The sequence below is a fragment of the Chlorocebus sabaeus genome, chromosome 12 (genome assembly GCF_047675955.1).
Source record: "Chlorocebus sabaeus isolate Y175 chromosome 12, mChlSab1.0.hap1, whole genome shotgun sequence".
In the NCBI taxonomy this organism is placed as follows: domain Eukaryota; kingdom Metazoa; phylum Chordata; class Mammalia; order Primates; family Cercopithecidae; genus Chlorocebus; species Chlorocebus sabaeus.
The window spans coordinates 107,233,584-107,249,009 of record NC_132915.1 but is presented as its reverse complement, the minus strand read 5'-3'; the positions used below and the strand labels follow the sequence as shown (position 1 = coordinate 107,249,009).

General features: G+C 45.7%; 1 protein-coding gene across 5 annotated transcripts in view; it reads left to right on the top strand.

Annotated features, from left to right (window-relative positions):
* The window catches only part of RAPGEF1 (Rap guanine nucleotide exchange factor 1), a 158,570-nt gene that overhangs the window by 26,895 nt on the left and 116,249 nt on the right, over window positions 1–15,426 (top strand). Inside the window, exon 1 of one of the 5 annotated variants that reach the window (XM_008005889.3) lies at window positions 2,028–3,515. The exons of the other annotated variants lie outside the window; for them this stretch is intronic. Within the exon in view, the coding sequence (XP_008004080.1) occupies window positions 3,452–3,515 (64 nt within the window). The 5' untranslated portion in view covers window positions 2,028–3,451. Of the gene's footprint in view, window positions 1–2,027; window positions 3,516–15,426 lie in introns of those variants that run through there. 5 annotated transcript variants of the gene reach the window in all.

Genomic DNA, 15,426 nt, shown 5'->3' with positions numbered 1-15,426 from the left:
TCAGCCCTCTGCTTCCCATTTGTGAAGAATCAAAAAAGGTTTGTGTTGTCTCCCTGAAATGTGCCCTGGAGGTGGGTCGCTTGCCCATCTTGGATTGCAGGCATATTGGTCTTTGGGGATGACTCTATGTTTTTTGTTTGTTTGTTTGCTCGCTCGCTTAGTCTGGGACACTGCAGAGGGGATGACTGTAAAAGACGCTTTCTGAGCTGAGGATTAGAGAGGAATTCTTAAGATTAGGTTATTCTGTTGCTGTCCCCCTCCCTCTCCCCCTGAGCAGTTCACATTGGAGTTACCTTGGGGGAGCCATGATTGAGAAGTGGTTGGACCACAGGGTCCTCATTCCAAAGCTCTTCTCTCAGGGAAATGTCCAGTTCATTCTAAAGGTTCATCAGTAAATTAGTTGTTTGGAACCTAGGATGCTTTTTTTCTTGGAAACACCATTACGAATGTGTTGGTCCCCAGCTAAGAAATGACAGAGTGCACACCTGAGCCCAGGTTCTGTGACTGTGACCCATTGTTCTCTGTGTGCACAGGAGCCTCAAGGAGCTGCCCTAGACACGGCTCCTGACATCAGGGGCTTTGCACTCCTGAGAGGGAAGCAACTCCAGGGCTGGGAGTGGCCTGAGCTAAGGAGTGGGGAAGTGGAGGAAACAGGCCCCAGCCACCCCACACCCTCTGACTCTTGCTAGGAGAGGAGAGCTTATTTTATGGATTAGAAACTCTGGTTAACGCATTCCAGGGGGAGAGGACAATCAGTGTATGTATGTTGGGGATAATTCTCATTGGTTTATTCCGTCACCTCTCCACCCATTTATTCAACAGAGAGCTATTAAGCACCTACTGTGTGCCAGGTATTCTGCTGTGCAACTGGTTTCACTGGACCCCTCTAGTGTGGTGGGGGTTCCCTGTGCTTTCTTCCAGTTTTGTGGCTGCAGTTTAATCTGGGGAGGAGCTTGCAGCTCTGTGAGGCAAACGGGGAGCCTCTGCACGCACGCTCTTTCCTGCCGCCTCATTGGAGAGGGTGCGACAGACACATACCATTTGCTTTGCCAAGTTTGGAATCTCAGGCTGTGATTTTGCAAAAATGACCTCTGTATTGGTAGATCAAAATATGAGGCCTTAAGATTTTGTAGAGATTTGGATTTTGGTTTCATCTGTTTTGCATAAATTGGAAAGATGATTTCCCCCTCCTTTAGAAAGGAAGGGCCTGGTATAACAGTGACCCACTGCACCCAGAAACTAACAGGGCGTTAAGTGCCTCTTAAACTTAGTCTCTCTGGCTCTGTGGGTCTTTTATGGAATGTTGTCTCAAATTCTACTCCAGTTCTATACTTACTCCCATTTTTTACCATCCAACTCTGTAAAATAAATTTACTTTGGTGCTTTTGGCTAAATTGACTGAAGCCAGACATCTTTCACCTAAGCTAATATATTTTCAGTCTACAATTATAAAAGTGATGAAGGACTGGACATGGTGCTCACGTCTGTAATCCCAGCACTTTGGGAGGCCGAGGTGGACGGATCACTTGAGGTCAGGAGTTTGAGACCAACCTGGCCAACATGACGAACCCCCATCTCGACTAAAAATTCAAAAATTAGCTGGGCATGGTGGTGCACACCTGTAATCCAGCTATTCAGGAGCCTGAGGCAAGAGAATCACTTGAGCTCAGGAAGCAGAGGTTGCAGGGAGCTGAGATTGCGCCACTGCACTCCTGCCTGGGTTGCAGAGCAAGACTCTGTCTCAAAAAATAAATAAAATAAAATAAAATAAGCAGAGTGCAGTGGCTCACACCTGTAATCCCAGGACTATGGGAGGCTGAGGCAGGAGTTTTACTTGAGGCCAGGAGTTTGAGACCAGCCTGAACAACATAGGGAGACCCTGTCTCTACAAAAAGTTTTAAAAATTAGCCAGGCGAGGTGGCATGCACCTGTAGTCCTAGCTTCTTGGGAGGCTGAGGCAGGAGGATTGCTTGGACCCGGGAGGTTGAGGTTGCAGTGAGCCATGATTGCGCCACTACACTCCAGCCTGGGTGACACAGCAAGACCCTGTTCCCACCCTCCCCCTAAAACAAAGATAAATATTCACCAAGGACTTCCTGAGTGTCAGGCAGCATGCTAGGTACTTCACAAATTTTCTCTTGTATTTGATTCTTATTACAGCTGAGGAGGTGGGACTGGAATTATGCCCAATTAACAGATAAGGAAACTGAGGCTACTGTGCTCAATTGGCAAAGCCAAGGGGCAGAGCTAGGATTTGCACCCAGGCTGGAGTGCAGTGGCGTGATCCCGGCTTGCTGCAACCTCCCCCTTCCAGGTTCAAGTGATTCTCCTGCCTCAGCCTCCCAAGTCACTGGGATTACAGTTTTGTGCCACCACGCCCGGCTAATTTTTGTATTGTTAGTAGAGACAGGGTTTCACCATGTTGGCCAGTCTGGTTTTGAACTCCTGGCCTCAAGTAATCCACCCACTCAGCCTCCCAAAGTGCTGGGATTACAGGCGTGAGCCACCTCGCCCAGCTCAGAGCCTGCATTCTTACCCATATCATGCTGCGGGGATTCTTTAGGAGTTTTATAACCTCAAACTCTGGCACTAAAATAAATGAAATCTTTTCATCCACCTTGACATTGTCTTCCTTTTTACCAAGAATATATGATTGATTTCATTCCCTTCTTTTCTTCCAGAAAACCCATTGTTCAGAATTTAGATAGTGTAGCACTTTCTCCAGCAAAATTTTTCCCAAAGTGCAGTGGAAGTTTGGAACGTGAGGTTACAAATTCTTAGCTGTGTTTGTCCCCAAGGTGTTTTCTTCTTTGGAGACTGAGGTGTAGCAGTGTTTTTTGATGTTTTGTTTTGTTTTGTTTTGTGTTTCCCTTGGAAACACAGCATTAGTGAAATCAGCTTGTTCTCTCTGATAGTACTTGTTAGGTGGTGCACACTGGTCTGAGCGTGGGACTCTGAAATAGAAGGCGTGGCATAAGGGTCTGTGTGAAAATGTTTCTCCTAGCATGCCCCAGAATGGTTCATTTATGACTTTCAGCTTTTTTGATCACCTGATTCCCCATTTCTCCTGCGGGGAAAAGTGGTATTAAAAGTATTTGGACATAAAATTCATCTTTCCAGCCACTGCTGTGCTGATGAGTAATAAAGTGTCAAAAGGATGCCGAGGAAAGAGCTTCTTAATATAGACCATGCCTGAGACACACCGGTAGGGCGATAACAAGCCCTTTCTTCTGATTTCCTCCCTGGGGCCAAAGGGATTTTGAAAGGCAGAAGGCAAAGACTGTTCAGAATGAGATTCCTCAAGCTTCCCTTGTGAGGCTGCCTGGGCTCTGCTGCTGGGTGGTTTGGGATGTCCAAGAGATGATCCCCTTTCAGCCAGTGACTCGGTCCTCAGTTGCTGTTCCAGAAAGACGCCGGGGCTGGGAAGGGCCCTGTGTCGTCTGGCTTTAAAATGGGCAATGCTATTGAAAAACAGAAACCCTTGAAACGAAGTCATCTGTACCCCTGGAAACAAGGTAAGAGAGCCCTGGGCTTCCTTTCCAGGAAGAAGCAAGAAGGCAGTTTTCTCTGAGAGACTGGCCCAGCACCAGAGCTGAAGTGCCTGGGGAATCACTTTCCAGAGCAGAAAGCACTGGTAATCCAACATGGTTTCAAGAAAATTCACAATTCTTCTGAGGAATAAGATGATTCCTCTCTCAATATGAGGGCTTGGTTTGGCTGAGGGTTTAGGTTTAACTTGAGATGTTTCATTCAGTATAGTATGTGTCTGTTGAAAATTTTTACTTTTTTTTGAGATGGAGCCTCGCTCTGTCACTCAGGCTGGAGTGCAGTGGCATGATCTCGGCTCACTGCAACCTCCGCCTCCCAGGTTCAAGCAATTCTCTGCCTCAGCCTCCTGAGTAGGTGGGATTACAGGCACCCGCCACCACGCCTGGCTAATTTTTGTATTTTTAGTAGAAATGGGGTTTCACCATCTTGGCCAGGCTGGTCTTGAACTTCTGACCTCATGACCCACCTGCCTCCGCCTCCCAAAGTGCTGGGATTACAGGTGTGAGCCAATGCGCGTGGCCGAAAATTTTTACTTTTTTAGAAACATTCCAAGTCAGCCAGGCGCAGGGGCTCACGTCTGTAATCCCAGCACTTTGGGAGGCTAAGGCAGATAGATCACTTGAGGTCAGGAGTTCGAGTCCAGCCTGGCCAACATGGTGAAACCCCATCTCTACTAATAATACAAAAATTAGTTAGGTATGGTGGCAGGCACCTGTATTCCTAGCTACGGGCCAAGACAGGAGAATCGCTTGAACCCAGAATGTGGAGGTTGCAGTAGCCGAGATTGCACCTCTGCACTCCAGCCTGAGTGACAGAGTGAAACTGTCTCAAAAAAAAAAAAAAAAAAGAAAGAAAAAGAGATATTCCAAGTCAAAGCTTTGATATCTAGTAGTTTGAGGCTTTTGTGATATTTTTGGTTTAGAGAATGTTATTAACAGCTTTTAAATATATAGCACTTCCAAAAGTTCCAAAGTACTTTCAAGGTACTTTCTGTAAAATCTTAACATTTATCCATCCCGGACACCCAGGAAGTGGGACAGCAGCCTCTCCTGACACCTGCTCTGTCTTTCTAGGGCTTGGGGTCATGTCAGCTTGAGAAGGAGGAAGTTGGCAGGGCCACAGAGCAGTGCAGTGGTACATTTGGAACTCAGGGACCTTTAATAGTGTCTCAGTGCAGGGCAGTCTTCTGATGCACTCAGCGGCCTTTTTTCATAGTTATTGACCCAGGAGGCTGGCCGGCTGGCAGGCATGCCAGAGATGACATATGTGAGAGTTCACCAGGTCTTGGTCTCCTCTTGCCAGAAGAAGTTGCGGTAGCATTTGATCAGTAGCAAGACAGTTTGTTCACAGCTGCATATATGGGTGTGTTTATGAAAAGAAAAAAAAAATAACTGGAAGAAAATGCATGGAAATGTTAAGAGCAGTTGCTGTTTGTCAAATGATAGATCTTTTTCTCTTAAAAAACAAGTAGGTGGGATGCTAATTTACTGTCAGGTTCCAGCCCTTCTGACTTTCCATGAGTCATTCTTTTGTCTAACGTGTTACTTTGGAAAGGGTACTCCTTAGCAATCCTTCATTGGATCCTGGTTTGAACAAAACAGCTATTAAAGACATTGGGGGACAGTTCGGGAATTTGAATATGAACTCCATGGTGGATTATAATGAGGAACTGTTGTTCATGTGATTATGTGTGATACGGTGCTGAGTCATGGAGGAGTCATGTATGTGCTTTTTTGAATAGTCATGCTGAAGTATTTAGGGTTGAAGAGTTATGCTGTCTATAATTTACTGTCTAAAATCATAATCACTCTGTGATTTTCCCTGTGTACACGTTAATAAATTTGTATGCCTTTTCTCCAATTAAAAACAATACTGTAATCCCAGCACTTTGGGAGGCCGAGGCAGGCGGATCACTTGAGCTCAGGAGTTCGAAACCAAGACCAGCCTGGGCAACATGGCAAAACCCCATCTCTACCAAAAATACAAAAAAATTAACCAGGCATGGCGGCGTGCGCATGTAGTCCCAGCTACTCGGGAGGCTGAGATGGGAGGATTGCTTGAACCTAGGAGGCAGAGGTTGCAGTGAGTTGAGATTGCACCATTGCACTCCAGCCTGGGTGACAAAGCAAAACCCCCATTTCAAAAAAAAAAAAAAAAAGAATCCCAGGGCACCAACATGACCCTGATCCACAGCCCACATTCAACGCGGTTGTGAAATCTTGGTGGGTGAATGATGGCCCCAGGTTCCAGGGCAAGTAGCACTGTCTGTGTCTAGTTTAGGGACAGGCGAATGGGAATCCTGGGCATATCATTATGTGGATTTGCTACAGGCAGTTGGGACAGCCCAGACGGCCCCTGATTTCTGCCCCGGTGCCCCTGTGTTAGGTGCTCCGGAGAATAAGACTTTAACCAGAGCCAAAGATGATCATGATTAGGAAGGGCAGGCCCAGAGTGCATTCCAAAGGCAAATTTAAAGGAAACTTTTTTCTGCCATTTAGATCGTTTACGTGTGTTTCCATGTCATACGCCTGGGGAGTTGAAAAGCCACAGGGGCAGAACACCAGTGTGAAAAACATGAATCTCACAGCCTCCACCTGCATTTTATGCTGGCTAGAGAAGCTTCTCTAGTGATTTGAGACAGTGTGGGACACATACTCGATAAGGGGACCACTATACTGTCTGACTTATGGTTCTGGTTTTTATTTTTTGATAGCTCTCAGGACCAACCCCACACATAAGAAAATGTTTTTTACAATAATGGATGCTCTTCGTAGTTGAGAAATCTGACTCATGTGTATTACCATAGTGAGTTCCAGCAGGCCCCAAACAGAAAAAAATAAGATGGGAAGTGGCACGAGGCAGTGGCTCAAGTGTGATCCTGAGAGTTCCAGCCAGAGTTCTGGCCCAGCCCGCTCTCCGACTTTGAACAGATGCATTTTCTAATGCCAAATGCCCTGGCTTTTCTTGTCTGCAGTGGCCTGTTCCAAGTGACTGCATCTTATTGTGTTATTTAATTTACATCCGTGGGTTTTTTGTTTTTTGTTTTTTTATTGATCTGTTTACCACTTAATTGTACACCACCTGAGGGCGGGCAGTTGCAGGGTTCGTTGTTTTGTCCTCGGCACTTGCACGGTGCCTGGCACATGTGCCCTCTGTGAGTGCTGCCTGGCTGTAGTTTCGCTGCTGGTATAAAGAAGGGTAGGCGTATGCAGGGCATGGTGGTTCCTGGTGCACGGTGCACAGTGGACATGCAATAAATAGTAGTTACCAGTGCCGGCAGGTGTATTTGGGACTTGGAAGGTGGCAGGTGGTTATTTGGGACCTGGAAATGTTCATTCTTAGCCTTTCATTGCCCAAAGTAGAAACGTTGGAGAATGAAAATAGGTACACCTTCCTCTATCCCACAGCAATTCTGAATTTACAAACAGTAAATGTATTGATGATTGTTCAGTTGCAAATATTGCTTCACAAAAACCCCTCTTAAAGAGTCCACATTTAGTCTTGATTCATACAGCTGGAGGAAACTTTGAAATTTAGAGCTAAATTGAACTTCTCTGAAATAGGCTTATAATCCTGCCCTCCCAGAGGTAGGCAGCCAGGCACCCTGCCTGACTGGCTCCTTTCCTTCTTTCCTTTCCTTTTATTCCTTCCTTTCCTCTCTTTTTTTTTCTCTCTTTCGAAATAATTTGAAGAGTTGCTTACAGTGTTCATTTTGGCTCTTGGGAGTACAGCACTGACAGAAGTTTCCTTGGGAATTAAAAATTGCAGCAGTAATTGCAAATTGAATTGTTATCTCCTTCAAAAATCCCAGCAGCTCCAGGCCATACCAGCCTGGTAAATGGAAATGTTAATGATTTGCATGTTTGTACACAGTGTGGGTGTGAGCGAATGAAATTAACACCCTTAGTAGAAGAGCTGAGTATAAAAAGCTTCAGCCCACAGGCCTTGGTGGATTGTGGGGTTTGCTGTGCTGGAAGCAGATTGGCAGGCCCAGTTGGGGCTGGGGGTGGCAGGGGGTGAGTTAAGGATTTGCCTCAGTTCTGAATGCGAGTGGTTGCTTTGCCATAGGGGCAAATTTAGAAACGTTTGCATTCCAGCCAGCAAAGGTGTTTAGACTCGCCTCTGCGCACTAGATGGCAAAGTAGCATCTGGTGCAACTGGATGCCCGTGTGCCAGCTAATTAATATTGATCCGGAATGCACAAGGGCTGGGTGCTGCAATAACCACCAGCTCAGTGTGTTCTAGCTTATAAGTAAGGCAAGACAAATCACTTCACATTTCCAGGCCTGTTTCCTTGATCTCTAAACGAGATTCATAATAATGCATACTTTGAAGGACTACTGTGAGCACTAATGAGATAATTCACATAAAGGGGTTATAGCCCTTAGCATACAGTGAGCATTTAATGAATAATAGTGATTCTTGTTATGTGTTGCATAGTAGAGAGAACCTTGGATTTACCAGATCCATGGACATGGATTATCTGCCTGGCTTCATCCCAGTCCCAGTGGCTGTATGAGTTTGGGTAATTCTCCACCTGTTTCTGTCTCTCAGCTTAACGTATCACATGCCTGTGGTCTTGAAGGAGCCCTTGCAGGCCATGCGTGCATCAGTGACCGTCAGCATTGGTCACGCTGCCTTTCAGATCTGCTAGCTCCTGGAGCATTCAGTAGCTGCTTAGACAGCCTGGGTTTGACTGAGCTGAGAGATCACAGGAGAGCTTTTTATGGCATTGAATGTCTTTGAAAATTTCTTTAGAACTCTGGAGCCCGGGTGCCAGGGTGGAGTCTTTGTTCTCCCACTTTCTAATTGGCTGACCTTCAGCAAGTTACTTAATTTCTGGGCCTCAATTTCCTCATCTGCAAATAGTGCTCGCTTCCTAGGGAGATGTAAGGATGAAGGAGTCTGTCCATGCAAAGTGCTTAGGATGGTGCCTGGCTTGCAGTCAGTATCCAGTCAGTGTTTATTGTTGTTATTACTTTTAGGTCACATACAGGGAAGTTACATTTGATTTTGGTTGAAATGATGTTACATTATTAAAGAAAAACATTGGAGCAAACGGACACAATGCAAACAAGAAAATGCATGTTGAGTGTCTAAGCCTAAAAGACATAAAAGACCGGGCATGATGGCTCACACCTATAATCCCCGCACTTTGGAAGGCTGAGGTGGGAGGATTGCTTGAGCTCAGGAGTTCAAGTCCAGCCTGGACAACATAGTGAGACCCTGTCTGCAAAAAATTTTTAAAAATTAAATTAACTGGGCCTGGTGGCACACATTCAGTGGCATGATCACGACTCACTACAGCCTCTGCCTCCTGGACTTAGGTGATCCTCCCTGCTTGTCAGCCTGGGTGAGCTGAGACCCTGTCTTAAAATGAATGAATGACCTGAAACATAGTGAGGCGGCAAAAGTGTTAGTTGGTGCCATTATTCTTTTTCAGAGCGGCTGCACACGATGCATATTTTTCATAGAGTTGTCATCATGTGCAAATAATTTTGCTTTTTTTTCTTTTAATTTTATGCTTCTATGTGGTCTTAATATCTACTATGACTGTGACATTCCATCATGTTACTGTTCCATAACTTATGAAATCATTCACCCGCTGTTGAATATTGAAATTATTTCCACTTTTTACAGGTCAGGCAGCAGTAAGTAGCTTCATTAATACAGTTTTGTGATTCTGTTGGATCATGTCCTTAGGATAAGTTCCCAGTGTAAAGTTCCCAAGCCAGGAACATAGAAATAGCTTTAAGGATCTTGCCTTGTTGTTTTCCAAAAGTGATGCATTTTCATGAGTGATGTATAAATTTACCAGTTACTCACAAGCACATCAGCACTGAATATTATTTTGAAATCATTCCTCTTGTAAAATGTAAACTACACTTACAGGCGCCATTTTGATGAATTATCTGATGGCATGGGACTCAGAGAAAGGGTATGGGAAGTTCAAAAGCTATTATCAGTGTTAAGAATCCATTTTGTTAGAAAATTCTAATTTCCCACAGTCATTTGCTTAGGGCTTGACTCAATCTCATTCAAGTGCTGAGTTTCATAGAAAAGAGACATGAGGCCTTATTTAAGCATACCCAATTACCATCACAACTTTTTGTCTTCTGCCTCCCAGAGAGCAGTGATTATTAAATACTTAGTTTCTTCACATGAAAGAGACAGAGTGAGCCCAGAAGTGTTATTAACATTGTTAATGTAATGCTTACTGTTAGGCAGTGTGACTAATGACCCAACAATCCCTCTTCCCTGCTTCTGTAGAGGGCTAACCATTTCCCCAAGTGCATATGTATGACAAGATCATCAATTTCGTTGTTAGGAAAATAGATACATTAAACAGCTTGTTGGGAGGGCGGTTTGAATCAACTAGTGCAGAGCGTCAGGGTGTTGGAGTGAATATAATGGACAAGGCCATTGGTTCATCAGTGAGCTTAGAAGCCGTATTGGGATGTAGTCATAAACTGGTTCGGGGTAGGAGAAAAAGGTAAACAAAAGATTATTTAACATGACTTTGGAGTCACAGACATCTTGAGCTAGAAGAGAAGAGTAAAAATCTCAAATTATTCTCTAATTTTGCCAATGAAGAAATGGAGGCTTCTAGAAGTGAAGTAACTTGTCTGAAGCCCTGCAGCTAATGTGTGACTTTGTGTCTCCTAAGTTAGGATAGCAATGTAACAGTGATATAATAATGCATGTAATAATATAAAACCATACAACATGCTGTATATGTTATGATTTTATATTTACATGTTACAGAATATTCAATACATTGTATATGCAATCCCTTATGTATTGTATCATATATAATATGTGATACAATAATATATGTAACAATGATACAATAATAACATATTGGGATACAGTGTTACAATCATGCCTGTGGCTTCCTCTTTGCCAGGTGTGGCACTGAAAGGTCTGTGTATATTAGGAGCTTCCATTTGGGAGCAGTTGATAGGTAACTAAAGTGTCCCAGAAATGGGTTTTTTCTTAAGTGAAAGATCAGATGTTGGAAATGGAAACCCTAAGTGTGACAGAATTTTTCTCATGAGAAGTGTGGGTGTAGTTTTGGGTGTGGGTAAGAAAAGGGAAGGAAACTTCATTCTGTCATCAGATACCTCCAAATTTAGAACAATATCTATCGTAGCCATTGGCTTTCGGATATGCTTTACCCTGGGAACATGCGTAAAATACATTTCCGTGTTTGGCTATTTCTTTCCCAGCTGTGTAGAGGGTGTCACCATTATTTTAGATAATAGCCATGGCCAGTGGCCACTTTATCTCTAATCACTTTTCCAATCACTGTTCGCTGATTGCTTCTAAGGCATTTCACTTCAGATGTTACTTTTTGCTGAAATACGTGGGTGGCTGTTTCAGGGGCCTCATGGACTACCAAGGAGTTTGCGCCCAGGGGTTGGTGAACTTCTGAAAGCGCCAAGTCGTGACTATTTTACGCTTTGCAGGCCCAAGAAGCAAAATTAAGACTATTATACAGATACCCATAAAACCGTTTAAAGTGAAATCATTTAAAAATATGAAAACCATTCTTCACTTGCAGGCTACGAACAAGCAGCCTGCACAGACAGGTCCGGGTGAACTTGGGCTGTGGGCAGGAGTTTGCCAATCCCTGACCTGCAGTGTGGCTTTGGTTCGGGGGTTCTCTGCAGTCATTCTTACTCTGGAATCCAGAAGCAGGTCACTCATCAGTTTAAAAAGGTCAAAGAATCTGGTGGTTTTTGGGCCAGAAGACGACTGAACCATGACCCCCCCCAACTGCCTCCTGTTTGACTGGGGTCGTTCAGCGAGCCTTCTGGCTTCTCCAGCACACACACATTCAGGTCTCCATCTATGCAAATGGAGACCTCTTTCTCCTTCTCACCACTGTAAGGAGAAATAGACAGTGGAAGTTTTGTAGAACCTCGTGATTAACTATAGAGGCTTTCAGCATTTTTCCTTTACCATTAAATGGGACACTGTACTAAAAAAAATTCTATTGTTTCTATATTTGTTCATTTATTGATTGGATGTTCATTCATCCAACAAATGTTTATTGAACAGGTCCTGTGTCACCACTGTTCCAGGCACGGGGGGTACCTAATGAGGAACATAAGACATCTCTGCCCTCTGGAGTTTTTAGTTGACATATGAACAAGTATAGTATGTAGGCTTTTGGATGACAGGTATCATATAGAGGAGCTAGGGAAGGGGACGGGATGCCCGGGGGAAGAGGGTTGTTAGTTTTACGTGTGATGGAAAGGGAGAGTGATCAGAAATAAGGAGCAGAAGCCTATACGTTGCAGATGTCTGGGCAGGCGTGCTCCGGAAAAGGAAGAGGTGGCACAGAAGTCCTGAGCCGGGAGTGTGTGACTAAGGCAGAGGCTGGAGACCCATGGCAGATGAGGCCAGGCCTTGAGATGACTGTAAGGACTTGGAAGGGAGAGCCAGTGGGATTTGCTGAGGGGTTGAGTATGGGGTGCAAGAGAGAAAGAGGAGTCTAGGACGACCCCAGTGGTTTTGGCCTGAGCATCAGAAGGTTGACATTCGAAGCAGGAGTGCTCCAGTGGCACAGATTGTGGGGGACAATTGGGGCATGTGGGTACAGAGTGAGTTTGAGGTGCCTGTCAGAGATCAAGGAGGTGGCCATTAGGCCATTAAAATCTGGAGTAAAAAGATCTGGAGTTCAGAAAAGAAGTGTAGGCTTTTTTGAGAGTTGTTGACATAAAGACGGTGTTTAAAGCTATGAGACTGGATGAGATTACCAGCAAGTAAGTCAGAGAAGAGCAGGGGCCATAGCCTGAGCCCCAGAGCACCCCAGCATTAGGAGGTGGGGGAGATGAGGGAGCACCAGCAGAAACCTCAAAAGACCTTGCAGGAAAGTAGGGGGAAAGCAGTAGACTGGTGTTCAGAAGCCAACTGCAGAAAGTGTTCCTGAGGAGGAGGCTGAGAGGGGGCTGCGGTGACACATGGTGCTGACTGCGTCAAGTCACGTGAGGGCCAGGACTCGGCCTTGGCATTCAGTAACATAGTGGTCACTGGAGACCTCAACAAGAAGTGTCAGTGGGGCCAGGCGCGGTGGCTTATGCCTGTAATCCCAGCACTTTGGGAGGCCGAGGCAGGCGGATCACCTGAGGTCGGGAGTTTGACACCAACTTGACCAACATGGAGAAATCCCGTCTTTACTAAAAATACAAAATTAGCCAGGCATGGTGGCACATGCCTGTAATCCCAGCTACTCGGGAGGCTGAGGCAGGTGAATCGCTTGAACCTGGGAGGCAGAGGTTGCAGTGAGCCAAGATCGTGCCATTGCACTCCAGCCTGGGCAACAAGAGCGAAACTCCGCCTCAAAAAAAAAACAAAACAGTGTCAGTGGAGTGTTGAATATGAAAGTGTCAAAGAACAAGCAGAGGAGAATTGGCCACAGGGAGCATGGGCCCCTTCTTGGAGTTTTGCTGAAAGCGGGAGTGAAGACACAAGGTGGTAGTTTTTAAGGGTATTGGGGTCAAGGGAAAGGTTTTTTTCTAAAGGGTGAAATAATGGCAAGGCTGCATGCTGATGGGAACGACCTGGTAGAGATGGAAACATCACTCAAGACCAGGAGAACTGCCGGACAAGAGAGACGTCCTGATTATCAGCTGCGGCGCATTGAGTATTACTCCAGTCATTGCTGACAAATCAGCCCGGTATTTAGGGAGCTTAAAGAACAACTGGGCACCTAGTTTAGAACAACTTCTGCAGCTGGCAGTTCAGGCTGGGCTGCTGGGCTCCTGGTCTTGCCTAGGGTCCCTCAAATGTCTACAGTCAACAGCTGGGAGGGCTTATCCCTAGGCCTCAGGCTAGCCCAGGGTCCCTCCCCTGGTGCTCACCTCAGAGGCGGGGTCGGGGGCTGAGGCCCCAGGTCAGAAGCCGCACAGTCACCTCCACTTCTTTTCATTGGCTAAAGCAGGCCACAGGCCAGCGCAGATTCAAGGGGAAGGGAGAGAGAGACCTGCCCCCTCCCTCTACCCGTCCTTCTAACAGGAGAGTGCAGTCATCTTGCCAAGCTGTGGGTATAAGGAGCAGGCCATTACAATCGTTTGGCCATTACTGCAGATAATCTGTCACAGCTGTCTGTGAGCTAAGCATGTTGCTTTCGATCGTCACAAGAGTTCTTTGGGGTAGGTAGTATGATTTTGATTTTACAGATGAGAAAACCAGGTCACCAAGTGTCTAGTAACTTGTTCAAGATCATGCAGCTAGTAAGTGGCAGAATTGGGACCTAAACTGGTCTCTGACGTCAAAGCCCCTTTCTTCCCTGTTCTCCCTTCCTGCAAGTGTCTGTTTACAAGGGCAGACTAGAGGGCCCCTCCTCCCTTTGCTTGTCAGGCATGGGAATAATATTTTTGTGGATGATGATTATCTCATAATCAGGGTGGACTGAGGAAAGTGGTCATCTTGTTGTGGCTTGCATGTTTACTGTGCGGGGATTGGACAACTCTATTTACGAGAATCCCATTGAGGTCACAGTGGTGTGTTACTGACAGAGATTCATGTCTCTGCTCTCAGCTGGTCTCTCAGTGCTCTTTGACAGTCTTTGCCCTTGTCCTTGGTCAGCTGACTCTCCTGTCCAGATAGTCACACATGTTCCCCTTCACGCCTCACTTTGTTCCAGGCCTCTGACTTCCTCTGTCTGCGTTTACCCTGGCCCCTCTCTTTCTGTCCCTGACACAGGTACACTCAGCCTCTAGTCCAGGTTCCCTCTGCCCAGGTCCTCTTCCCTCCAGAACTTGTCATAATCAACTGTCTTTTCAACTAAGTGGACTTCAAGCTTTCCAAGAGCAGAATCCAAGATGTGGGGAAATTTGAGTTAGCATCAGGGAACTTTGGCTCTGCCACCGGTTGTATAGTCTTGAGCAGGTCCTGTACCCTCAGGTTCACGAATCTGGGAAGAGTGGGCACCTTGAGCCATCTCCAAGGCCATTCAGGGAGAGCGAGATCTGTTTATGTCTGCCTCGGAAACACTTGGCCTGGAGCTCAGTTCTGTTGCAGCGGCCGCAGTGTGTCCTGGGTGTATACCTGACAGCCCTGCGCTTTGCTGCAAGCGCTGCAGCCTTCTCTCTGCCCTCTCCTAATTCAAGTGTCAACACCTTGTTGGCCCCAGAGCCAGAGCAGCTGCCAGCCACTTCGCTCATTTAGGAAAGCAGGAGGTAGGTCCTGTGCTGAGTCCGCAATCTCAGCAAAGACCTCAGTGAAAATGTTTTCCAACTGTCTTTGGATAGAGGGAGCAGAGCAGTGAGTAATTAGGTTCAATCACCCATTTCAAGTCTCTGTGACCTTGATGATGTAGGGAGTCCGGAACTGGGCCCTTCTTGGAGTCCCTGGGTTGGGATCCAAGCCAGCTGAGTGTGAGGGAGGGAGGGAGCGAGAAGGGATGGAGGAGAAGCCTGAGCCAGCGGAGGGCTGCTGTCTCTGCTGCACTTTCAGCAAACTGATCTCAGGCACGACATTCAGGATGCAGAGTTGCTCCTTTTTTATGTAGCTTGCTACGAGAAAATAGTCCTGCTACTTATGTATCAATGTAATCTTGGGGAAATTACTTCGTTTCTGTCAGCCTCAATTTACTCATCTGTAAAATGAAGGCACCTGCCTCAGCGTATGAGGCGTGAATGCAAGAATACTTGACCATACTTGGCATGGAGTTAGCCCTCGATAAATTTCAGCTGTCATTGTTATTATAGCGCCTTCACATTTTGTTGTGTTTATATTGTAAATCATTGGTTAAAGATATTTCTATTGTCATGAGAGCTCCATACTTTGAAGATGCATCCTTGTAGTATTTCTTATCCATTTAGTCATTGATTCACTGAGTTCGTATTTATCAGACACCTTATGGAC